The 27,223-nt window shown below is 39.6% G+C and overlaps 1 protein-coding gene and 2 long non-coding RNA genes across 3 annotated transcripts in view; all 3 read left to right on the top strand.

Moving 5' to 3' along the window:
- The window catches only part of LOC110016489 (uncharacterized), a 184,241-nt gene extending 172,646 nt beyond the window's left edge, over nucleotides 1–11,595 (top strand). Inside the window, exon 6 of the long non-coding RNA XR_002874790.2 lies at nucleotides 10,853–11,595. This is a non-coding gene — a long non-coding RNA (uncharacterized LOC110016489). The remainder of the gene's footprint in view (nucleotides 1–10,852) is intronic.
- LOC144984107 (uncharacterized) overlaps nucleotides 1–20,377 on the top strand; it is a 217,738-nt gene extending 197,361 nt beyond the window's left edge. Inside the window, exon 2 of the long non-coding RNA XR_013647764.1 lies at nucleotides 17,079–20,377. This is a non-coding gene — a long non-coding RNA (uncharacterized LOC144984107). The remainder of the gene's footprint in view (nucleotides 1–17,078) is intronic.
- LOC144984130 (uncharacterized) lies at nucleotides 1,109–5,990 on the top strand. The gene is made up of 5 exons (XM_078931818.1): nucleotides 1,109–1,402; nucleotides 2,692–2,785; nucleotides 3,130–3,241; nucleotides 3,350–3,609; nucleotides 4,561–5,990. Exons 1-4 carry the CDS (start codon nucleotides 1,282–1,284, stop codon nucleotides 3,353–3,355), a joined length of 333 nt encoding a protein of 110 aa, XP_078787944.1. The 5' UTR covers nucleotides 1,109–1,281; the 3' UTR covers nucleotides 3,356–3,609; nucleotides 4,561–5,990.
- Nucleotides 20,378–27,223: the final 6,846 nt, after the last annotated feature.

Raw genomic sequence — 27,223 nt, forward strand, 5'->3', positions numbered from 1 at the left:
GAGACTGAAAAGGAAAACAAAACATGACAAAATCTGAAGAAACATCACTTAATTACAACCGCAGAATTCTCACAAAAGTCTTTGTTTGACTCTCAAAAGATTTTTTTACAGACTTATAATGATGTTTAACGAACAGTAAGAACCACAGTAAGATTTTTCAAAAACGTAAAATAATTTATATTTTTAACACAAAATTAGCATTTGTATTGGACTGCTAAGCTAGCTACACCAATTGTATAGTGCTTGCTAATACCCAAGTCCAAATGGATATCACTGCTTAAAACACTGCATAATTATATCCCCTTTAACTACAGAAAAAAGGGGTAACACTTCACAAGTAAAATGTTAAAGCAGCACTAAATAAATAAATGAATAGAGCAAACAAAGAAATATTTCTACCTTGACTTTTTACATCAGAGGAAATGTAAAAATTAAATCTTCATTTAAAAACAATTATAGTCCCACTTTGTTCATCTTTTTTTGAAAGTGTTTCCAGTGGTCTTTTAATGATTATTATGCAGTTTTTTGCCCAAAAACAAAACCTGTGTTGTTTTGTAGGACAGAGTTTCTGCAAAGCAGCACTAGTTCATCAGAAATTCCCCTTTGAGTTGTGGGCGGGTAAGCCTGCCCCTACTTCCCGAAATACATTTGTTTACGCTCTTTTCTACTAGCTTACAGACCCTCACAAACACAAGATAATATTACTGGTATAACAAAAATGGCGAGGAATATTTGGGCTATCCAGTCGTAGAGGTTTGAGCCAGATTCCTATGGAGTTATTTCAGTCTCAATAATCAGAAATGCACACAACCGGTTTTACAAATACACACGCTCCGATTCACAAATGTCATTTTATGCAAACGTGAAAAATAAATTCGGAAATACACACCCTGTGTTTCACAAACACACAGATTATGTTTCACAAATGCACACTAAATGTTTTACAAATGCACAATAAGTGTTTCTCACAAATGTGCACACTGTTTTTCACATAAACATTTTAGGAATTCACAATAAATGTATCAGAAATGCACAGTAAGTGCTTCACAAACGTGACTTTTAGGTACACATGTGATGTGAACTCACAGATCATTCGAACTGCAGACTGTGCATTCAAAATCCCGTTCTCGTTTGTGAATCTCCCCGTGTGTGTGAGAGATTTTTCTACGGTGAATATTGAGACTCATCTGACGGAGCGGGTCAACTAATGTCACCATTGGCTAGTGAATCTGTCAATCAAACTCATCGGCAAAGCAGGCGGGTTCGCTTTTAGCCAATCGAATGGCCCCTTACACTCTTCACTCTCAACTGACGAGGGAGGGAGCTGTTCAGCACAGCAGTTGGGAGGACGCGGGCGGCAAACATGGCGGAGAGGTCTTCAGAACGGGAACAGTCTCAGCCCGTAAGTAATGCACTTATTTGATCATTCCCTCGTTGTACATCTTGTAATGTTATTGAATACTAAGTTGAAGCGGTCTCCTTAGCCAAGTGACATGTGTGAATGCTTTATGAACACTGCAGCCGAGTCGTTTGCAGAGTACCCCCACCGCAAATTAGCTTAGCTTAGCCTGTGCGGTCATATTTTTTATGAAAGCGGGGGAGGACTTATGATGGTTTTGTCAAGTTTTATACTTGGCATACCAGCTCTTCACACAACACGAGTAACTACAACCAACCAGGGGCCTCGAAACTAGCCGGCTTTCGACTCAAATTGTGTCTGCCTGCCCTGTGTGAGTGTGAGGGAAGTTTAAGCTAGCGCGTCGGTTCAAGCTAGATATACAGCCAATGTAGGTTCTTAACATGATTCATAAGGAGCCAAGGGGAAAACATGCCGGATTTACAGCAGCACAGAAAGTTTAATAAAAAGTATTGATTTAGAGACGGGGATTTGTTTAAACACTGATGCTATGCTAACTAGCTAGTAAGTTAGCTGTCCCGTGTGCTGCCTTTATGTAAACGCGATCCGGGTTAAAGTTAGACAGTCTTTTCACAACCCAGACTTTAAGACGGGGTGGATATGTGCAACAAAGTTAATTCATATGACATTCATGAAAACGGCATTTTTTTAAACATAACATACATGAATCCACTGAGAATGAAAGAAGCCTCATTAACGTTTCTAACGTTAGAACCCGTATTCATTGTGATGACCAGCCCTATGAGATTGTGTCAGAGTGACAGCCACTAAATTCCCCGTATCTTTACTTCCAATGACAAAATGACAAGAATCCCAAACATTGTGTTTTTAGGCTGTTTTGTAGTCAATAAGTAGTCACAGAAAGGGCGGATGGGAGAAATCTGCTGTCAACAGTGATTTGAGTAGAAGTTACTGTAAGTATTACACACAGGCTTCCTGTGATCAGTGTCTTGTCTCTGATATTTTTTTAAAGCTGTTCTTTACTACAAGCTCAAGTTATCATAGCAAGAGTGTTTTAAAAAAATTCCCCTTTCTAATATTTGAAAATTATGTAATTTAATCTCAGACAGCTAAATGATCCATCCATGTTTGTTGTGTTTTTATTTATTCTCTAGAAATTGCTGAAGCGTGACATCCTAAATACCTTTCTATTCTATTCTATTTCATATTTTATCATCCTATTGTATTACTTTTTTACCTGTCAATTGGGAATTTAGCATTTTTGCCCCTGTAAATATCTGTCAGTTGAAAGTATTTGTACTTGTATTCCATAGATCTTGTACCTGAGAAGATAGCAGAGAACAACTGTGCAGACACCCACTTGGCCTTCTTCAGTGACGCTGTGAACGTTTATGGCTTACCTCTGAGGTATTCATGTTTTTCATAAAGAAATATTTTATTCACATATCAGGCAGTATAAGTACTTGGTTATTTGTACAAAAATAAAATCACTTTTTTAGACTCCTCTCCATAAACAAAGGCAACTAAAACTCTTTCCCCTCATGAATAACATTTTACCCCCCCTTAACAGTCTCTCTCACCTCATTTTTTTCCCCAGTGATACATGTAACCCACTCCTGCAATTTATCTAACCTAGAAATTCTACTTATTGGCATCATACATAAGAACATTACATTTTAAGTTGATGTGTACCGTATTGGCGATGCATTTGTAATTATGTGTTTGAGACTTGATTTTCATGTTATTGTCAGGGTGAGAGGAGATCACGGAGGAGAAAACGTGGGCATAGCCGAGTTAATGCTCACAGTACGTACAACTGACACAAACGGCTTCATTGTGGGAAAAGTGTACACACAATCAACGGTGAGTTGAACCTAGTTTTAGATGCTTTAATATATAAATAAAAGTGAATGATGTATTAAAAATAAATCTGACAATATAATATTTCTTTTTGCTTTTTTCCAAATACAGGATTGAGCTCCTCTGGTGTGATGTCTTCATGACTGTTACTGGTTTATATTACAACATCCTGCACTCTCCTGAGGACCAAGACTTGCTCAATATCAGTAACATCACGTATTCTGCTGCCATTACATCTTCCTACCACGCATTCAGGCCAGTTTGGATGTCTTTAGTGACGCGTGGGACAGCCAATCAGGACGGAGCAAAGCATGACACCAAATCAGCTGTGGCATTTGGGCTTGACCCAGAACCCTGTTTCTGATCCCCGGGTAAGTGCTTTATTTCAGTGTTTTTCAACCTTTGTTCTCTTGTTCCACGGTCTGACACCGGACTCTGTGGAAAGTTACACCGCTAAAGACAAGCTTTAGCTGGTATTTTTGTTATAACTGAGCGACTTTATCAGCAGAATTAAAAACAAGGAAGTGAAAACTTTAACCACTTCTCATTGGTCAGACTGATGACATGTGATTAAGCCTTCAAGAATGATTGGTGGAGACAGTTAAAGGGGCGGGACTTTTCCTTACAAGGTTATAGCTGCAGCTAAATCACGGTACTGTCAAACTTATCAAAATGTATTTTATAGAATTAAATAAACACAAAGAAAAAGTCATTTTAAGATCTTTTATATTCCTAACTACTCAGTGTTTTATCAGTGCCTGTTTGGATTAACAAAGAGCTGATTTCCTGGAGATGGAAAATGATTTCAGATCAGTGAAGTAGGGCAATTCCCCACGGCACACTTGACCATCTCCCGCGGCACACACACTGGTTGAAAAACCCTGCTTTATTTAATCTCACTGTACTGGACAACTGATTTGTGTGCAGTTCGACTAAAGTGGAAAGTATCAAGAACAGTATGATGAAATCACAATGACTACAAGGAATTTTCATCAAAAATGAATGAAAAGTATTATTGTTGTGTGGTGCAAACTATTTCCCTAAATTGTTTGGTTTTTTAAATCAAGTAGGAAGAATAGCACATCTGCAAGTTCAAAATGCATCACAATGTTTGGCATTATGAGCCATCAGCTGTACTAATCTCACTACTTTGTTAAGAGTCACTTATTTGCAAATTATAAACAGTTATGGAGATATTAGGTCTGCCTGCTAGAAACAATATAAGTCATTATTAGTGGGTCTCTGTTCCTACATAATCTAAAACATTTAAAAAAACAGTGCTGTTCATAAACAGTATCTTTTTTTTTTTTTTTTTTTGTCAGGGTATGCTGGTTCCAGAGATTGAATGGGAGGAGAGTGGATCCATGGCTGAATCTCATCCTGGGATCAATGTCCTGGAATGGGACAGTCCTCTTTTGGGTCCACAAATGTTGGAACTGCAAGACGACATCAATCCATTGTTTAATTCAGACCGTGTGGGAGTGGACCTACATCTTTACTGTCCAGTGTGTTTAGAACTTAATTTAGGTGACATAATTACATACAGAAGAAGAGAGACTGAGGGGAGGAAGACAGAGTTCAAATCAATACTGCTGTATTGTTCAAGGGACTTAAAGGGTGAATGTTTGCACTTTGTTGTTCTATGACCATCTTTTGTTGTGTAGTATTTAACCAGCTATAAAACCCAGAGAGATGAGGATCTTTTTTGCAAGGGTGACCTGGCCAAGAGGTGTATATGTATATGGTTACAATATAAAATCAATGACATTTGAGTTATTAAAAAAATAAAATTAAGGTCCATCAAAGTGACTTTGGGCTGAGCAGGGGAGGTGTATATTGGGCGTCTGTGATTGACAGTGAGATGAACTTGAGGTAATGTAGTCCCACTGCGTGGTACGGAGCAAAGTGATGCCAGTTTCTCCACAAAACCTTCTGTGGAAGTTAAAGATTTTTCTCCTCCACCTTCAGATGATCACGACCGAAGGGAACCGTGTCTGAGTGTTGAAATGACGCTAGCATGAAAGCTAAGAGAATAACGTACAAACAATCCCGAGTGAAACATTCATTTTAAATCTCATGACCAGTACAGAGTTCGATGGATTCTATGTCAACTGCATTCAACCACTGTTGCCTTGCTCCCAGGTCCACTGAAAAGTTGCACAAGCCAGTAATTTTTGACAACCCAAGGCAAATAAACCGACAAGCCATGCTAAGGCTAACACGCTAACGACCGACTGGTACAGAATCAAATATGGGCGGAGCTTTTGCCACCTGCAGAAAGCGTAGAGAAAGTGTAAGGGGCCATTCGATTGGCTAAAAGCGAACCCGCCTGCTTTGCCAATGAGTTTGATTGACAGATTCACTAGCCAATGGTGACATTAGTTGACCCGCTCCGTCAGATGAGTTTCAATATTCACCGTAGAAAAATCTCTCACACACACGGAGAGATTCACAAACGAGAACGGGATTTTGAATGCACAGTCTGCAATTCGAATGATCTGTGAGTTCACATCACATGTGTAACTAAAAATCACGTTTGTGAAGCACTTAGTCTGCATTTCTGATACATTTATTGTGAATTTCTAAAATGTTTTTGTGAAAAACAGTGTGCACATTTGTGAGAAACACTTATTGTGCATTTGTAAAACATTTAGTGTGCATTTGTGAAACACAATCTGTGTGTTTGTGAAACACAGGGTGTGTATTTCCGAATTTATTTTTCACGTTTGCATAAAATGACATTTGTGAATCGGAGCGTGTGTATTTGTAAAACCGGTTGTGTGCATTTCTGATTATTGAGACTGAAATAACTCCATAGATTCCAGCTCAGACGAGGAAAACAAAGAAACACATAGATCTATTTGTCTAAAAGTGGATCCCTTAGAATGGGGTGAAGCAGGGAGACTGTGGATTGCTGTAGAAACGTCTATGTCACATCTACAAGTCTTTTGAAATGCTATTTTTGCACCTGCTCCCGATTCACAATGATTTCAATAAAGACATGCTCAGAAATGTAATTTTAAGCCTAATTTACCTTATAAATATACATATGCCCTCCATTGTGATAAAAGGCCACAAGATCATGTGAAAAACACCCAACACCACTTTAAATGGAACAGGTTTTCAAATAATTTCACTATTAGAGGGTTTTTGCTTAGTTCATGGCAACCACATGCTTTAAATCACATTAAAATGGGAAGAGAAATAAAAAAACAGAAAACAAAGATCCCCATCTCTGTTTCCCATTCTACTGCAACATGTTTTCCTAGTAGCAAGTGAAGTATTCCAGCAGCAGGGGAGATAATTTTCACAGTTTCGTGTTGCTGAGTAATTTTAAGATCTCATTTCTCCAGCACTGACTTGCACTACCTCACTGTCTTCGAGCAATGCTCAAATATCCCCACTAGAGGCTCCCTGTTGAGTGAGACGCACACTCACTTATCCTGCAGCCATACACAAACTCACACACCCACTCTCTCATACATCCCCTCATGCTGTTCTCTCAAACAGTCCTGCAGAGCAGCGACCAGGGCGGATTGCTATTTGGCGTTGCAGGGCATTAGTCGCTGATGTCTTAACACTTGTAAATGAACCTTCCACCCCATCTAATCTGTCACTTTAATGCACTATAGATTTTATTTCAGCCTCTGTAGTATCACTTTCTCAATAATAATCATCAAGCCAATGCCGCTGTCCCCTCCTGCAGAAATTAAATCTCGCTGCCGAGTGCACAACTAATAAAAGATGTTGCCGGAGGAAATAAAAAAATAAGTATGATGAATCATAAGCAGCAGGGATTTGTATTCAGATGCAAAAGACAATTACACAAAGAGTTTGAATTTATCAGCCACTTCTCCTCTCAAAGGCTCAATAATGGGCCACCATTGGCCGGGTGCTTGGTGCTGAATGCTCAAAACACACATGAGCTCACCCGTGCATACCCACACTTACACAAGGACATCTGCATGCACAGTGTGCCCACATAAACACGCTGAAGTGTTATCAAAACCGCCTCTAAGCACACACGCCCACTGTACCTGTGCTTCCTGCCTACCACCGAGGTCCTTTATTTTGATACCATATTTTTACAGCTTAAAATTTGTTCATTAAAATGTTGTATTACTGATTTTAAACTAAATTGCTGGGGTCCCATCGTGGGGTGAATATTATTAGATATCGGAGAGAACGGCTTAGAAAAGAATCTGTGAACTTAAAAATGCTTCTATCAATTTCAAGCTTCAATCTATAGGGGAAGGATGCATTATTGTGCAACTTGATGTGGGTAAAAATAGGTATAGGCTTATCAGATATGTGTTTGACATTGCAATAGGTAGGTTTTATAGGAAAAAGGTCTTGCAGCTTTTAAAGTTAACCCCTTAAAGTGACTTCAGGCCTTTAAAAACCCACTGTCAAAGCAAAACCTATTGATGACGTTTTTAAAATTTTAATAAAATAAATAAAATGAATACTTATTGGGAAAAAATGCATTGATATGTGCAGGTAACCTTCTGGATTTAACAAATTACAGTATTTCAATCCAAGCCTCAGTATATTGCCATTTTGGCCTGTTCTTTACCAATGCTCACACTCAATGGAAAACTCCAGACGTAATGACTGAAGGCAACCGTTATGCAGACCTTCAAAAGGTCAAATCCAATCATCAAATCTAATCCTTTTTCAAGATAAGTAAAAAATAGGGAAAAGTTCACTGACCAATAATAATAAGCATTGCTAAACATGTAAAATAATACTGAAATCGCAATAAAAAATTCCAATATGTATTTATAAGAGAAACACACACATGCTTTTGAACCTAAAACCTTAAAGATAGTCGTATTATAGATAGATAGGAAAAAATACTAAAATTTCAAATTTGTCAGTTTCAATGCCATAAAAAATGTCTGAGGGGTTGCAAATTTTAAATACAACCCTATTAATTTTAAAATGATGTCAGAAATCTCCTGATGAGGCCAAATTGTTTTCATTGCATCATAAAAATCCAACTATGCAAGTAAATAACAGGAAAAATGTGAGTTTTCAATGTAATTCTATGTACTGAAAAAGGATTGAGCGACTGTGGGGAGGAAAGTCCCTCTAAGGGACCATCACTCCTCCGTTCAACTCAGATGTTTGTCCCCTTTTTGTCACTAGGCGGCTATTAAACTCAATGTAAATTAGGTGTAAAGCACTTGTTCCAAACCAAGACTCTATAAGAACCCAAGCAGGAAATTGCTAACAGCAGGATTGTTCTGAGTTCAAGAAAGACTGAATTCTCCATCCTGAAGAAAATCCATTCACTGGGGATTTCTTATGCTTTTTACAATACATAACATATACAAAATTAGTGAACAGTAAGTTTATCAAAGTAAAAGGGAATAATTACTGTGGAAAATATGTGATGTCCTATCATAAATGTAAAATTCAATTTTTTAGGATATACCAAAAATGTTTTGGGCATATGTTTTACATTTCAAAAACATTTAACAAATATTTCAAATTATAATGTTAGGTAACTTGAACTCTTTTTTGGATTAAAATATCTAAACATGCAAACTTTGTCTTCCACATACTGAAATCACACCAGAACTCTCCCTTTGGTTCAGTTGTAATCTGTTTTTAAAGTTGAGTGGCACTGAATTATTTTTTTCCAGGTTTTATGTTATTGTTTAGCATTAACTGCATATTTTCAACCTACAGTTCAGTCTGCCCTGTGTAAATGTATGAGGTTAAGCTGTGGCTGAATTCCAAAATACCACTGCCTCTGGGGAAACACAAGCTTCTACTGGGTCAACAGATTTCCCAGAATGGCTGTAAATACAGATATGGAAAAAAATGAAACATAAAAACACTTAACAGCAAATAATAATAAAAAAAAGCTCAAAATTAAACCTTAAACAACAGAATCATAGAAAAATCACTAATGAAACAGGTCTGACAGAAAATTGATGGAACACTGAGAAAAGATTGACACCATTTCACCAAAGAAACATGTTAAACTAAGGTGTGAGCTCTAATCAATACGACAGGTGTCTTCAAACCTGGAATCAATCACTTTGCCTGTTTAACCCTAGAGCACTATTTATCGCTGGTTGATTGTCACCCGAGCAAAACTGTTTACATGAATTTCAATATAAGATAAAGTAAAGATAAAGATATTCTTTATTGATCCCACATTGGGGAAATTCAATTGTCACAGCAGTTCCAAAAAGCTGAGAAAAAGTGAGAGTAATGTGCAAAAGTGAGGGGTGTTCCCAAATGTGCAAGTATACAAATACAAAAAAGTATACAAATACAAAAATTAAGTAAGTAATAACTTATGTTCACTATTACAACTTAACATATGTTATGCCTAATAATAAAATTAAATAAATAAAGTAAAAGTAAACTTATATGTCACATGTTAAGAGTATGTGCCTTCGCCAGGGAAGTCTCACATGTCCCAGGAATGGATGGAACAAAGACCAAGTTTCTAGTACCATTTTATTATTTTTTAGGAATTTTCTGATCTCAAATTCCCAATTTTTCCGTACTTTTCAAGCATGTTTTAAGGGAGTTCCTATGTTTTTTACTTTTTTATTTTGTTACACATACCGAAGTTGAAAATAACAGGAAACCACTCTAATTCATCATGTGTTGTCGTCTTTTGATCTATTTTTTATGACAAGTACATTTTGTTGGGTATATTATGTCGGGTAAAAAATACCCGGCAAAAGTGATGGTGTTACTTTTTTTAGCAAAAGTGTTCTAGGGTTAACTGTGACATACAGTAGAAGCTAGAATTGTCTAGCCTCTAGGTTAAGTGTCTAGCACCATCTTTCAGAAGACACAGCTTCAGATTTAGTACCTAGGGTAACGTAGTTGTCCCTTCTAGTCAGAAAGTGTCTCACTTTCCAGTTGGTGGATTGTACCATCTTTAATGTATTTGCAAGCTGTTCAAAGATAATAAGACATTTTTTTACTCTTTAAATACGTTAAACAAAAAAGAGGAAACCGTGTCTCATGTGGCCTGTGGTAAAAACACAACCCACTGCAGCTGCAGCAGAGGATTTGCATAGTGACATTATTGTCACAACATTTATTTAAGAACATTTGGCTCAGCTCTGTGTTGTGACTTCAATGAGGAGCCCTGGCAGTAAGTGAGATGTTTGTGTGCGCCGAAAATATGTGAGGAGCGGTGATTTCTACAACAGAAAATATGGAAAATTGCTTTAGTAGAGACATCTGGCCAGCTTAAGTAAGGGATGACTTAAGCATAGAATGTCACTGAAATGTTTTGATGTTGTTTTTCTCAAGAAGCTGCTGAAAATTTCAAATGAAAACAACTTTAATGAAGTTTTTCAACCGTGTCAAACTAAAATGGGTTGATAAAAAAAAAAAAGAATTTACTGTAAAAAACGAAAGACAGAGAAGAAGAACAAGCCCCATTAATCACTATGAGAACAGCCAGCTTCTTCTCTGAGCTGCTTCACACCGTAGAGCTGCCGGACAAACATCTCCCTGGATAGCTCACACCTAACCCCTTGTCATCCATCTCTTTTGTGCCTGCTCCTTCTCCGCTCTCCCTGTGTCCTCTGTCACCCCTCTTCTCCTACGCACTGGCTGGCTCGCTGACAGTTGGAGCAGGTCAAGGTCATTTCTCCACTTCCCAGGGGCTTGAAGGAGTGTAGCACTGGAGCTGAAAGCCCCACGCCCCAGCAGCTTCTTGACTTGCCCCCAGCGAGAAGCCAGTGAAGTGCGGGTTGCCGTGCCGGGAGAGCCGGCTCCGGGCCAGGAAGGAAGTTTGGCCTCAGACTGGAGCTCCTCCTGCGGTGAGAGGAGACACAGCCTGCCAGGAGATGACACGACCTCCTCAAACTGATGCTACACAAGCTGGCAGGACTCTTGCTGCTACTGCTGAGCTCGGGCCAAAAACTTTGCCCCTTTATCACTTGGTCACTGAGCATATAGCTTTACTCTTTTTCCATGACGTGCTTTTTCTTTTTCTTACAGAGTTTCGGAAAACAGAGAATTCTGCTCTGAACGTAAAACTTCTTCCAACTCTCTTAATCCATGTTTTAAACTGTAATGTGCTACATTTAGTGCAGTTTTTAAACCTTTGTATAATTTTTAAACTTACAGTTTTTTTTCTAGTTTTGTATGTAAAGCAAAACAAATAAAAACAGAAATAAAGTAGAAAACCTTCCCTTTTTTGTCGCTTGCTGTAGGATGTTTTGAATTGACTGGAAGTTTGCAACCGTATGAAACTTTAGCATAAAATCAAAAGATGTTGCATCATTTTATGTGTGATTTATTGTTCAACAGTCTTGGGTGCATTAAAAACAGTTTGATCATGTAGTATAAGTAAACATCTCCCTTAAATGTGATGCACAGTTTATAACAATCAATTGACAGCAAAATCCTTTTCCTGTTACTTGACTCCTAATAAATCAATGTGAAGTTCTGCAACAATGGACATCATCATAGTCTGGTCAATTTTGGATTATGCTCCTTAGTCCAGGCTTTAATACAAAATAAAAAACTAAATATTCTGCAAACTCCATGATGCTATGATACAGAATAAGTCAGCTGGACCTGAGCAGAGGCGGAGTTTGCACACGTTTGTGGTTTTGTTGTACTGCACGACTTTAACCTGCGGATAATTCTGGTCATTCAGTACATTCCTTCTTTTTTGTCACTTCTTTCATGCTATGTGGTTAATTTATCTGCCAACACTTAAAACAAAGTAAAGTCCCATGAAGTCCAGACTCATCCTTCTCCTGAATGCCAGCTTCCTTCCTTTATCTGAATCTGAGAATGTTTTCTGGGAAGTGTCTTTTCTTTCCTCCACCTTGAGCTCGGCTCATTTGTCGCATTCTAGTTTGTTTCATTTAATGCCTTTTTCAGGTCTAAAAAAACATTAAACTCATAGCAATCAGAGCACACTGTCAGAGTGTTGTCTCAAAAATGCGATTTGATACTCAAGTGAGGGAAAATATTTTTTTGATGCTGAAAAGATCCTTCAGAATTATGTGAGGTGGTCTTGTACGCAGTTGAATGAAGCAGGTGTTCATGGATAAAAAGAAGTTCTTTTGAAACCACCTTTAGGTTCAGTATAAAAGCAGTACAAACCAACAAAATAAAACCCATATTAATGAGTTCAGTGGATTATAATCAGCTAAGTAATTTTAATTGTGTCTTGTTTGACCTTTTTCTTGCATCCTAGCGTCTTGGTGCAACCTTGGTTGTGAATCGACACTGTCTAAATCCACTGAACTAAATTAAAATGTGTATTGAGACTGAAGTAAAAAACCATCCTCCCAAACATTTTGTACTTGAAATTTTTTAAGTTTGCTCTTTTCCGGAGCCTTTTTTTTGGGACATAATGCTCCACCTGCACTCCTAAGGCTTAGACACACCGCCTGTGGTCATGTGACAAAAGCGCAGCAGCTCCACGAGCATTTGGCTACATTTATGTGGAAGCGGGTTTACCAAAAGCTCTTTTCATGTCCTGTTTTATTTTGAATTGGATTCTTTCAGGATTAGTGCCTGTAGCTGTCTCTCTACCTTGAAGACTGTGTTTATATCTTTGTGTTCTGCTGATGCTGGTGTATGTCTGGGTTTTCAAAAACCCACTCTTATCATCTTTTGATCTATTGTAAAAGTGCTCCCATGGTCTGTTAATTATGATTATGCCATTTTTAGCCTAAATAATAAAAAAAAATTAAACATAGTTTCTGTAGAGCAGCAGGAGTTCAGTAGGAATTCACCTCTTAGTTGTGGACGGCGCCGTTGGCCCAACACAAGAGCCCACCCCCAATTCCCATCATCCATATGTTTAGAGCCTCTCACACCCCCAATTCAAGAACATTTCTTGCAAAAGGTGAACAGAGTGAATGCCCAAGACCCCTACGGCACCAGGGGCACCTTACTTGATTAAAATAAGCGCTAGCTATAAATAAAACAATCTGCAATAATAAGGTGTGGCTGAAGTTTTTCGTTTTTTGCATTATCATGTCTTTGTCTTGTCCCATCAGCAGGGGGATTAAAACAACAAACATCATTACGTGGTATCAAAAAGAAGTTCTCTGAGCGGCGCGGAAAACCCGAGAAATAGCAAACTGATGAAGAAATATGGGTTAGTTGTCAATGATGTGGGCTGTAGAGGTGCAGAGTAAATACTGTTTTCCCACAAAGTTTGTTGTCTAACTAGTTAGCCAGTTGGTCCAACCTAACATTAGTGATACATCAAAAATGGCGAGCCATATCAGTGTTATCCAACCGTACAGCTGGCATTTTTTCCTCTGCTCTTTATTCACAGCAATTTGAATAAAGAAATAGTCGGAAATGTAACTTAAGCATGATTTTCTTATGTCCATCATGAGGAAAAAAAGGCCACATGAACATTTATACTGTGTCATTTATTTTTTATTGTTTTTTTAAGTTTTAATAAAGTCATCTGTGAAAAAATTCCTATACACACAAAGATGTCTGTATTATAAACTGTTATATTTTTGCTTTTGTATTTTTGTTGCAGCGATGAATTCTAATCTGACTTGAAAAGCAATTTTATTGCTGTCCACTCCTATTGGTTAACTTTCTTAGGAACCAAATCTTTTCTACAATTAATACATTTAAGTGATTTTTCTTTTTTTTTTAAATGAACTTTGGATGATCACATACTGGACCCGATTTGAATTTCTTTGATTTACACGCGAACATCTGACAGTGAAAGAACTGCCAAACAAGCACATCTACCATCTGAGCATGTGAGAGGTTGAAGCACAGTGCGACCCTGCCTGGCCTCATTGCTTATTACCCTGAAGAGACCGCGGCGTCCTGCTGATAGCTAGTGATGGCTCATCATTTTTTTTCCCTTCAGGATCGGCTGACAGAGACAGCATCAAAGGTCCAGAGGTCTGCTTAGAATGGCTGCATCCTGGGAACACATTAGTAAGTGCCTCTGTTTGTGATCTTTCCCTCTTTCATCACTTTGAAATTTTCTCTAACCCCTTCTGCCTTCTTCCGTGTCAGAACATGGGGGAGGAGAAAGCAATGATATCATAATAATTTCACATCAACTGTCAATAAAAGTGACTTGTGCTTTATTTTTAGCATCACCTCTGCTCTGATTTCTTCCACTATTGTGTCAACACCAAAAGAGTGATGTGTCAAACAATATTTGCCGTTGAAAGAAAATCATGAAAGACAACCTTTTAATTATAAACATCTGAGGATGGTAACTAACTACGAATACTGAAAGGACGGACAATTATACTTCAGCTCAAACGGCGCCGGAGTGACCAGTTATGAAGAGACTTTGAAGAGATTTCAAATTACTCTAAGCCAGGTACAAAATGTCACTTCCTTTGCCAGCATTTGATACATCTCAAGAACACATTTCAAGAGATTTTCAAAAAGGACTTATTAATTCAGCAGTCATTCAAACGATATCCTTCACAGGTAACTCGGGTTAATTGAAGTTTTGCTACCTTGAAACTGTCTCTCAAATCTCGCCTCGCTCTTTTTTTCTCACTTTTTTTTTCTTTGTGAGAAGTGAATAAAACTGACACTTCTTAAGACTTATTAAAAGTTCACAAAGTAAAAGAATAAGAAAAGCATAAATGGAGGAGAGAAAGAAAAAGAAACAACAAAGCCGGAATGTGGTGAATAATTACATGCAGCCTCTCCATCACTCTCTCGTGCTCCCTTTTCTCTGTCCATCTTGTGCTGGCTGTGACAGCTGGCTTTGTGAGTGGCGTTTGGAGGCTAAATTAGCCAGTTTTAGGCGCAGAACGCGTCAGTGTTGGAGTCAGATAATGTGTGCTGTGAAGTCAGAGGAGAGTGTGATTAAAGCCAAGCCACTGGTAATTATGTCAGTACCGTGGTTGTCCGCAACTTCCTCAGCTAGTTGAAAGAGATTTCTCTCTGATGAGCAGAACCAAAGAGGAAAGATGAAGATTAAGGGTTGTGATTTTTTCCCCACTTTTACTGTTTTTAAAGGCGTCTTCCTATCATCTTCCTTGACCAGATTAGAGGACTGTAGACGTCACCTTGTGGGCCATTTGAGATATCCAGAAGACGAAGGCCCAAGGTAAAGACCCACTCCAATAAAAATAGTGTTATTGGTATTTTGACTTGTTTTTTGAGGCCTTTTTCTCATGATGGAGGACATAGATAAAGAAAATTAAGCTTAAAATCACATTTCTTAGTATTTCTTTATCAAGATCTTTGTGCATCAGTTAAAGATGAAAAAACGTCACTGGAAAACGTTTGTAGCAGTGACGTAGGTGGTATACTTGGCTAGCCACAAATTCTCTGCTCCACTCCATTCAGATGGAACCACTTGTAGGCGACTACATCCACAAACATCTTTGTTTTCTCATCGGAGCTGGTGTCAAAACTGTATGGCTGGATAGCTGCAATATTGAACAACATTTTTGTTGCTGTAGGCCGTAGGCTAGAGAGAGAGAGTGTGACTAGAGATGTCTCAGCAATGGGGGAGGGAAGGCAGGCTCCTGCCGCTCTGGAGAAACTATATTCTGGGAAACAACAGCTTTTTATGTTTTTTTTCATTTTGCGGCTAAAAACAGCATGACCATAATTAAAAAAGACCACTGGGGGTGCTTTGAAAATAGACCAAAAGAGGATCAGAGTGGGACTTTAAGGGCGTAACAGGATTTATTTCAAAGTCTCCAAATTTGCTTCATAAATGGCAGACATGAGAGAGATAGTGTAAACAGATGGATGACGGGAAGTGGATATGGGCTTACCGTACCTCTGTGAAAATGGTCCCGCTCACAACTCAGACGTAAATTTCTAAGGAACTTTTGCAGAAACCATGTGCTCGATAACGATATGTTTTTTTCAAAATTTTGTCTAAAAATGGCACAATCATAATTTTAAAAAACCCACTGGGAACGCTTTTGCAGTAAATCAAAAGATAATTGGAGTGGAACTTTAAAACGTGTTAGGTTGACCCCGATGATGGTTGGAGGTGGAACCTAAAAGTCTGCTAAACAATCTAGCAACCTGTACAATTAGGTCTAATCTGCATGATGTGATCAAAAACAGAAACACTCTCAATTAAATCCATTCATGTCACAAAGGTATCTAATTTAGCATACAATCAAATTCCCACGGAATGAGGATGCCTATTTCATGGTTTGTTTTGATTACACACATTTACATTTGCAACAATTATTCTACTTAAGTTGGACAGAGTTGTAAAATTCAGTTTGTCTTTCATTCACAGAGAAGGTGAATTTAAAAGCATCAGTTTAAAAGACATCTTGCTAAATAGAAATGTTTGACCTTATTTTGAAAATATCCAGTAACACTCAAACAGATCTGGTGTCCAGTTTCTTACATGTTGGTGTTCAACAGAAAAGCTGGATTTAACATTTCTTAGTTGATAAAGCTTTCCCTGATGTTGTGTATTTTTTGCATTACTTTGAGACAACCTTGGTTGTGAATTGGTGCCTAAACTGAAACGAAGTTACACCTTAGTCACAACTGTCATAGTGAGTGGTTGAATGTGGATACGGGCCATCTGCAGGCAAAAAGTGGGCAAACTTGTATGAGGTAAGCAGGTGGCCCACATGGAAAATTAAGACTGTAGACCACCCAGTGAGAGTAAAAATGTCAATGCCTATTTAGGGATGCTGCGGGGACAGGTTGAAGTGAACACATAACCCTTGTGCTATCCTAATGGATCCAGATGACCCCACCCTTTCATTGACGTGTTCTCCCTACAATGACAAAGGTGGATAAAGGTGAAGAAGAATTCATGTAATCCATGGACACCAGTGAAGATCAAGAATCATAGAAGAAAAAAGGTTCAGCGACTGTCTAGTGGGTCTAGATCAGTGTTTTTCAACCAGTGTGCCGCGGCACACTAGTGTGCCGTGGGAGATGGTCAAGTGTGCCGTGGGAAATTGCCCTCATTAACTGAAAAATTAAACATTTCCCATCTCCAGGATTTTAGCTCTCTGTTCATCCAAACAGGCCCTGATAAAACACTGAGGAGTTAGGAATATAAAAGATCGTAAAATACTTTTTCTTTGCGTTTATTTTATTTTATTAAAGACATTTTGATAAGAATGACGTACCGCGATTAGCTGCAACTCCGGCTGTATTTTGGAAAAGTCCCGTCCTTTTAACTGTCTCCACCAATCATTCTTGGGGAGCTTAATCACATGTCATCAGTCTGACCAATCAGAAGTGGTTAAAGTCTTCACTTCCTTGTCCCGATTTAGCTCGTAAAGTCGCTCAGTTCTAACAAAAACACCAGCTAAAGCTCGTCTTTATCGGTGCAGCTTTCCACAGAATCCGGTGTCAGACCGTGGAACAAGTGAACAAAACAAGGAAGCTCAGAGACACGATCTCCGCCGGCCGTTTAATACACTACATCTCCCATGATGCATTGGGTTGTGAGAGTGACAGCGCTCAAGGAGATCTGTTGTTAAACGTCTTGAAATCAACAAACACACATCAAACTGTTTTTACATCTTCTAACTTAACTTTTATTGCATCTTTTAGAAAAAAACAGCTGCAGTTTCCAGCTTTTTCTCCCACAATTATCTCAAAAACGCATGTGAGATTGTGGAGGGGCTGTAGATCAATACAGACTGAGTTTCTCCGTTTTTTTTGTTTTTTTTAATTTTTGGATCCTGGTGTGCCGCGGGATTTTTTTTAAGGTTAAAGTGTGCCGTGGCTCAGAAAAGGTTGAAAAACACTGGTCTAGATGACCCAACTCCAAATGTTAAAGTGCCTAGGATAGCACAAGGGTTAAACCACATATAGTGTAAGTATGGGGAGGTGAGACACTTATGGCACACATGCACCACGTCCACACGTGCATGCATGCAGGATATGCGCACCAACACCAAGGAACCAGTCTCTCATGACTAGAGTGCGGAATGAATCAGCCACTATACAGGTCAACCTCATGTGGGTGCATGTGATATCAGGGTAATCATTAAAAAGTGAAATCAAATACAGGTGTTGAACTCACACATAAAGGGACACTTATTTGGTTTTTTGATTAGCAAGTGTGTTGCCATTTTATTCAAAGGGAACTTGTCGAGTTTTAAAACAGGTTTTAAAACGTTTTCAGGATCTAGGGTTTTCTCCATGTGTGAGTATCTGTCTGGAGTATCTGTCTGGCCTGACTTCAAGTCCGCCACTATAAACTGGTGTGTCATGTGACATAATCAGAAAATTGGTACAGAGAAGACAGCCCTGTAACATGAACAAGAGCATCTTTTTTGTTTTATTCCTTCAGGAAGGTTCTGTGTTGGATTGAGTGGTGGATTAACAAGTGCTTCTATAAAAAGCCTAAAAGAATAATAACTGGGAGAGTTTTCCAAAAACAGGGAACAAATTAAGACACTTCCAATAAACTGTTACATACATTTCATTTCATTTTGAAACTTAAATAAAAACTGGATTGTCACATCAAATGATTTTCTCATTAGGGCCCGAGCACGGAGTGCAAGGACCCTATTGTAATTCGAATGTTTATTATTATTATTATTATTATTCTACCGGAAGAGTCGCCTTTTTGAGGCCTTTAACATACCCCAAAACTCACCAAATTTGGCCCACACATCAGGAGTCGCGAAAAATTTCGTATTTTATAGGAGATTGGCATGGGCGCACAAAAACGGCTCGATAGCGCCACCTACAGTGACTTTTGTCCCGACGCCCCGCATACGCTTTAACGTACAAGCTTGATTTTTACAGGGCATGTTCTTCAGATGGAGACCTACAAAAAAGTCTGAAAGGACCCACCTGTCAGTCGCACAGGAAGTCTGATATATTGAGGTCAATATGTCATTTTTGCTTCATTTTGGACATTTGCAGGCCTCGCTCTAGAACGAACTCCTCCTAGAGATTTTGGAGTAATGACTCCAAACTTTGGTTTTGTAAACTAGACACATGTCCGATGTTAAATTGTGAAGCTTTTAAGTTTTTACGGATGTTTGTGACCGTGGCGGCGCGTCGAAAATGGAGGTCATTTTGAAAACACGCCATGAAAAGAAAAATGGCCATTACTCAGCCATGCAAAATCCAATCTGATCCAAAATTGATATGCATGATTGTAGTCTGACCCTGACCACATCAGAAGTGGAAAAATCCAGAACAGGTGTAGCGCCACCTGCTGGCAAAAGGAAATGACATGTTTTACTTGGAGCATCACTGCTCCGAGTAGGATGAGCCGACACACCTCAAAATGATGTCCACCTGTTGAAAAGCCATTGAAGTTTACTCTGATAAAAAGCCATAACTTTCAATGCGGGGGTGTGGTCGTGACAGAGCGGTGAAGTTGGGCGTCTCGCCATGCAGACAAAAGTTGCTCTCACGTGCACATTCCTTGTCCAATCTCACTGAAATTCAATAGAGGTGATGAAGCTTCCATTCTGAACCAATGGATATGACAATCTTGGACGAACTCCATAGCGCCACCTAGATATTGACAAATACATTTTATGTCACATTCTGACCTATCTTTTCTCTGTGCTTTGTCCGACATTCATAAAATTACAGCAGGAGATACTCATAAGGGTCTTCTCTCATCGTCTAAAGTTTCATGGGTGTACACCTGACGGTACCTGCGCAAGCCACCACCAAACAGGAAGTGGTTGATTGCGTTGCAGTCAGATAATTAAAAATTCATAAAAAATCAGCCGTTTGTATCACGAGGCTGAGATTTCAGAATGAGATGCCTCATAAATATCTCCAACTTATATATACAGCACTTGCATGGGTGAACAAAAACGGCTCAATAGCGCCACCTACCATGTTTGTTTTTGAGAGCCCCGCCATGTTCTTTAACATACAAGCTTGATTTTTACAGGACATGTTCATCAGATGGAGACCTACAAAAAAGTCTCTTGGTACCAAGCTGTCAGTTGCACAGGAAGTCTGCTATATTGATGTCAATATGTCATTTTTGCTGTATTTTGGTCATTTGCAGGCCTCGTTCTAGAACGAACTCCTCCTAGAGATTTTTGAACAATGACTCCAAACTTTGGTTTTGTAAACTAAACACATGTCCAATATTAAATTGCGAAGCTTTTAAGTTTTTACGGTTTTTTTTGACCGTGGCGGCGCGTCAAAATTTGAGGTCGTTTCGAAATCACGCCATGAAAAGAAAAATGGCCATTACTCAGCCATAAATAATCTAATCTGATCCAAATTTGTTGTGCATGATTGTAGTCTGACTTTGAACACATCTGCAGTGGAAAAATCCAGAACAGGTGTAGCGCCACCTGCTGGCAAAAGGAAATGACATGTTTTACTTGGAGCATCACTGCTCCAAGTAGGATGAGCCGACACACCTCAAAATGACGTCCACCTGTTGAAAAACCATTGAAGTTTACTCTGATATAAAACATATCTTTCAACGCAGGGGTGTGGTCTTGACAGAGCGGCAAAGTTGGGCGTCTCGCCATGCAGACAAATGTTGCTCTCATGTGCACATTCCTTGTCCAATCTCACTGAATTTCAATGGATATGATGAAGCTTCCATTCTGAACCCATGGATATGACAACTTTGGACGAGCTCTATAGCGCCACCTAGTTATTGCATGGGGCACATTCTGCCCTGTATTTTCTATGTGCCTTTTCCGATGTGCATGAAATTAAAACTGGAGATACTCAGAAGGCTCTTCTCTCATCATCTCAAGTTTCATGGCTGTACATCTGACGGTGCCTGCGTAAGGCACTGCCAAACAGGAAGTGGTCGATTCCGTTGCAGTCATATAATCAAGCTTTATAGGAAATCAGCCGTTTGTCTCAGGAAGCTGAGATTTCAGAATTAGATGCGTCCTACAAAGCTTCACGTTTGAAAAGCAGCACTATACGTAGGAGAAACATTTAACCACCTTAATCACCCTATTGTGCTAAAAGCAAATTTTTGGACATTTTGACTCAAGCAAATATTTTTATCATAACTTCTGTTTAGTTTATCAGCACCAAAATAAAAAATATTTACATTTATAAAATGAACTGGTCAACTCTAGGATTTTATTTATTCAATCTTACATCCTCAAGCTTTTCATCAGTCTCCCCTGCTGCAGGAGTGGAGTTAGCCCCCCCCCCCCCCCCCCCCCAACCCCCGGCTGTGTGCTCACATGTAAATTAGCCAGGAGTGGCAGACAGAAAGTAGAACAGTTAGAAAGCCTAGTTCAACACTAAAATACAGCATTTTCCTTTGTTTTGTTTGTCTTTTATACATCCTTAGCACTAATCATTGCTTTTTTATTCATCCAAAATACAATTAACTTTATATTTTATCTTTTTTTTTTTTTTTTACAAACAAAACATATGAATGTGCTCCAAAAAAAAAACCCAGCCTCAGTACACTCCTACAGATGTAACATCAGACAGTAAATGTCTCTTTTATGCTTTTTTAATCAATGCTGCAACTACATTTCCTTTCTATACATCCAAAGAAATTAAACTACAATGACAACAAACACAACATATAGCAAATGTCTCTAAGAAGATTGTGTATATACAATATGTACCACCTTTAAACACCAAATAAATAACAAATCTTTCTAATAAAATCACAAAAAATGGAACACAAAATGTAAAACCCAAATTAGAAATTGCAATTTTAAAAAGATACATTTTTCAGCAGCTTTTCAAAATCAATCACATATTTTACTCTTCTGTGGATGAAACAAAGAAGTCCAGAATAATGTAGCCACTTCTCCAAAGTCTCTGTCACCTTCAGTTTTAAACAAAGTCTGTGAAAATCCATTATACATTGGTCACATGTTTTCAGAGACCTGCTAAAAGTGCACAATTGTAAAAGCTCTTTTATATAGACAACTGTTTGTTTGCTTAGAGCTCTAAATATAAAAAAATGCTTTTCTATCACCTAGACACAGGTGGAGAACCACATCAACTGGATTAGTAACAGGGTGGCATGTTTAGGTTTAAACTTACATCAATAGACAACATGAAGCTGTTCATCACATTTTTGACCTAAACATGTAAACACATCCTTGGCTCTGCGGTTAGGAAATGGTAATTGGGAATCTCTTCATACCAGGAGCCAGCCTGAACATTGGAACATCACCACAGTGCCCATCCAGACTGGGACAGCAACGGGGTCCACTTCACAGCCGTGAGGCTGCTATGTTTAACTCCAGCTGTCCCAGCAAGGGAGACAACTGCAGCAACATCCACTGACCAAGCTGGCAAGCCCTGGCAGAAAAGATCCCCACAAGAAAAACACTGGCTCAGGCAGGCTGGTCAATAAAAAAATATAGTTTTGCCAATGTCTTGCAGCTCGCAGATCAAGTGGTTTAGTTTTCCAGTAATGTCAGTCAAGAATACAAGTTCAGATTCACCATATTCATATTCACCATATTCAGCAGATATCTCCACCAATAGCACCTTAAAAATCCTGTTCTGTTTTGCTTTGCAGCTGAGGTTTTTTTTATGATTTTCACAATAGGAGTCATTATGTGTCCAGAGCCAATCACTTCTGCACATAAGGCCTACTGGTGAATGACGCAGCAGTAATGCAGACATTTTGGAAAGTCTGGGTCAGCTTTACAGCTTACAGTGAGTGATGAAACCTGTCTGCAGTCACTGCTACTGGCTTTTCTAATGGTACCTTTTTCTGCACAAAAACTCCTTCACCGTGTTATACATTTCAACTCCTCTTGTAGTTGTCTGTTAGGGCAGATGTGTCAGGAGTTCTTCTCTTGTGGAAACCAAAGGCTATGCTGTACTGTTGCCGTCCACAGACTCATCACACTGGACGTTAACCACCTGCACTTTGCAAGATCCCGGTCCAGCTAATTGGCCAAGTTATCAGACATAGCTGACACTCATCTAGACATTGTAGTGGAAATTGAATGAGTTCTATTGTTCTCATTCTTAGGAACAGTGATAGCAATTATCATCATTGCTTGTTTCTTAATCTGATAAAAACCTTCTTCTACTTGATGAGAAATTGAGCAGGTCTAAACGAGGATTAGATTTAACAATTTTTTTCATGCTATATGCATAAGTCTTTGTACTTTAAGGAAACAGATTACAGTCCCCCCCCCCCCCCCCCCCCCACAGGCTGCTGTCATATTAACATTATCTTGGAGCTCCAGAATGGACAAGAAAAAACAACGAGAATGGCTCGAGCAGGGCGTTGCTCACGGGGCGGTCGCTGTTGCCAGGCGGTGGCACGTGCTCGGGCCCGCTAAATGCTACTTGTAGCTTTAATTATTATTAGGGCCCGAGCACGGAGTGCAAGGACCCTATTGTATCTGTTAGGTTTATTATTATTATTATTATTTTTCTTCTGCCGGAAGAATCGCATTTTTGAGGCCTTTAACATACCCCAAAACTCACCAAATTTGGCACACACATCAGGAGTCGCGAAAAATTTCGTATTTTATGGGAAATTGGCATGGGTGCGCAAAAATGGCTCGACAGCGCCACCTACAGTGACTTTTGTCCCGACGCCCCGCATACGCTTTAACGTACAAGCTTGATTTTTACAGGGCATGTTCTTCAGATGGAGACCTACAAAAAAGTCTGAAAGGACCCACCTGTCACTCGCACAGGAAGTCTGATATATTGAGGTCAATATGTCATTTTTGCTCTATTTTGGACATTTGCAGGCCTCCTTCTAGAACGAACTCCTCCTAGAGATTTGTGAATAATAACTCCAAACTTTGGTTTTGTAAACTAAACACATGTCCGATGTTAAATTGCAAAGCTTTTAAGTTTTTACAGAAGTTTGTGGTCGTGGCGGCGCGTAGAAATTTGACGTTGTTTCGAAAACACGCCATGAAAAGAAAAATGGCCATAACTCAGCCATGCATATTCCAATCTGATCCAAAATTGATATGCATGATTGTAGTCTGACTCTGAACACATCTGCAGTGAAAGAATCCGGAAAAAGTGTAGCGCCACCTGCTGGCAAGATGAAATGACATGTTTTACTTGGAGCATCACTGCTCTGAGTAGGATGAGCCGACACACCTGAAAATGACATCCACCTGTTGAAAAGCCATTGAAGTTTACTCTGACAAAAAACCATAACTTTCAATGCGGGGGTGTGGTCGTGACAGAGCGGCAAAGTTGGGCATCTCGCCATGCACACAAAAGTTGCTCTCACGTGCACATTCCTTGTCCAATCTCACTGAAATTCAATGGATATGATGAAGCTTCTATTCTGAACCCATGGATATGACAATCTTGGACGAGCTCTATAGCGCCACCTAGTTATTGCATTGGGCACATTCTGCCCTGTATTTTCTCTTTGCTTTGTCCGATGTGCATGAAATTAAAACTGGAGATACTCAGAAGGGTCCTCTCTCATAATCTGAAGTTTCATGGGTGTACACCTGACGGTGCCTGCGTAACAGGAAGTGGTCGATTATGTGCACCCAAATAATAGAAATTTATTATAAATCAGCCGTTTGTCTCAGGAAGCTGAGATTTCAGAATTAGATGCCTTTAATAACCTCCAGCTTTGATATGTAACACTATAGGGTCTACGAGAAACTTCATCACTTGATTTTTTTAATGAAATTTTGGACTGAACAAAGATTTTTAGCATAAATTCTGTTTAGGTTATCAGCACCAAGTATTCAACTTTCATAGGCATTTATGTGCTACTGCTTCCTAAAAAAATTCAGAATGATTGAAGTTACAGGTGAACTTTTAGACATCATTTCATCCAAAAAGGTCCGAAAACGTCTTTTTAGGCAAAACTGCAAACACCTATTTTTTTGCATAACTTATCTTTCAAATATCAGCACAAAAAAATTAAAAACGGTAGGGATCTGTGTTTGCTGCCTTCCATATTTTTTTCAGACTTAAAAGTGTAACAGATGATTTATAAAAAATCCTTTTTCATCCAAAAACCTGTGTTAAATCTGTCTAGACTCCAAACAAACATTTTTTTATGGTAACTTATGTTTCAACAATCGACACCAATTTTCACAGACCTATAGCTAAACATGTCCCATAGCTACCTGAATATTTTCATAGATATAAAATGAACTGGTCATTCTAACATCTGGCATTCTAACATCTAACATCTTACATGTCAAAGCCTCTCTCAGCCTGGCTCTGCTGAAGGAGTCGTGTTACAACCCCGCCCCCTCCTGCTGGGACCCCTGCTATGTAAATTAGCAAGCAGTGAACAGAGAGATGAGGAGTAAGAATGGCCATTATTCAGGCATGCATAATCCAAAGACAGCCAGTTAAACACTGAAAGACATATTTTTTCGGTATGTCTTTCATACATCTTTAGTATTAAAAACTCTCCAAGATGAATGTGCCTGACTCCACCTGCAGGTGGATCACAGACTTCCTGACGGACAGACAGCAGTATGTGAGGCTGGGGAAGCTCGTCTCAGATACTCGGACCACAAGCACCGGATCCCCCCAGGGCTGTGTCCTTTCACCCCTGTTACTCTCCCTGTACACAAACAGCTGCACAGCTGGTCACCTGTCTGTCAAACTCCTGAAGTTTGCTGACGACACCACACTCATCGGCCTCATCTCTGACGGAGATGAGTCGGCCTACAGGAGTGAAATAGCCAGGCTGGTGTCATAGTGCAGCGCTAACAACCTAGAGCTTAATGCTCTGAAGACAGTGGAGATGACAGTGGACTTCAGGAAGGCCCCAGCCCCCTCCCCCCTGTCATCCTCTGTGACTCCCCGGTGACCTCTGTGGAGTCCTTCTGCTTCCTGGGAACCATCATCAGCCAGGACCTCAAGTGGGAGCAGAACATCAGCTCCATCACTAAGAAGGTCCAGCAGAGGATGTACTTCCTGAGGCAGCTGAAGAAGTTTCACCTCCCTGAAAAGATGCTGGTAGACTTTTACACCGCCATCATCGAATCCACCCTCACGTCCTCCATCACAGTCTGGTTCGCTGCGGCCACGGCCAGAGACAAGGCCCAGCTGCAACGCGTCATCCACTCAGCAGAGAAGGTGATCGGCTGCCACCTCCCGTCTCTCCAGGAGCTGCACATCTCCAGGACCTGGAGGCGGGCAGCCAGGATTGTAGCCAACCCCTCTCATCCAGGACATAATCTCTTTCGGCCCCTCCCTTCTGGCAAGAGGCTCCGGTCCATCAGGACCAGGACCTCGCGCCACAAGAACAGCTTCTTCCCCACTGCAGTCAGCCTGCTGAACAGTACCCCAACTCCCCCAGGTGACCCCCCCTCCCGCCCACCAAAGGACTGTCGGTGCCACTTACAGGCCCCACCATCCCAGCCCATCTGTGCTCCCACTTTAATTCACCTTACTCTACTATATATAGTGTGTTGTTGTTGTTAACTTAATTTTTAACTTATTCTTAATTGCACTATACACCAAGTCAAATTCCTCGTTTTGTAAAGTGCGCTCTACTGAACCTGGCAATAAAACTTTTTCTGATTTCTGATTCTGATTCTATTAATCATTGTTTTTTATTCATTCAAAATGCAATTAAATCAATATTTTATCTTTTTTCTTTTCCTTTTTCTTTTTTTTTATCTCTTATATCCTTTTTTATAATCAATGTTTGAACTTCTTTTCCTTTCTATTGTCATGGTTTCAGTTTGTTGTCTTGTTTTTCGCTTTAGTTCTTGTTCTGCCTTGTTTGGTTCTGTTTCCTGTTTTATTTTGAAAGGTTTCCTGTCTTGTCATGTTTCTTGAGTTTTACTTCCTTTGGTCCCCATCTGCCCTAATCGTGTTCACCTGTGTCTTGTCTGCCCTGTCTGTATATAAGTCTTGTCTCTGCCTTCCTCCTGTGCTGGTCCATTAACTTCTGCTCATGTTGATCACGTCTTCTTGTCTGGCGTCCATGTCCCTTGCCATGCCACAGTAAGTTTTTGTTTTTAGTTTTGTCATCCTGCTCTGCAGCGCTTTTTGTTAGTTAAATAAACCCACTTGCCCTGAACCCGTTTGCCTCCCGTCTCTGCGCCTGGGTCCTACCTGCTCTCGAGCCTCCCCCCCACACGACATCTATACATCCAATGAAAT

Source organism: Oryzias latipes, chromosome 15 (assembly GCF_053564925.1).
Source record: "Oryzias latipes strain Hd-rR chromosome 15, Olatipes_Hd-rR_3.1".
NCBI classification, from domain to species: domain Eukaryota; kingdom Metazoa; phylum Chordata; class Actinopteri; order Beloniformes; family Adrianichthyidae; genus Oryzias; species Oryzias latipes.

What these genes read in the sequence shown, in the direction of transcription:
- LOC144984130 (XM_078931818.1), top strand. Translation starts at nt 1,282, where the DNA reads ATGGCCCCTTACACTCTTCACTCTCAACTGACGAGGGAGGGAGCTGTT. An exon ending in AACGGGAACAGTCTCAGCCC is followed by an intron (nt 1,403 to 2,691) that starts GTAAGTAATGCA and finishes TGTATTCCATAG; the next exon opens with ATCTTGTACCTGAGAAGATA. An exon ending in GTTTATGGCTTACCTCTGAG is followed by an intron (nt 2,786 to 3,129) that starts GTATTCATGTTT and finishes TGTTATTGTCAG; the next exon opens with GGTGAGAGGAGATCACGGAG.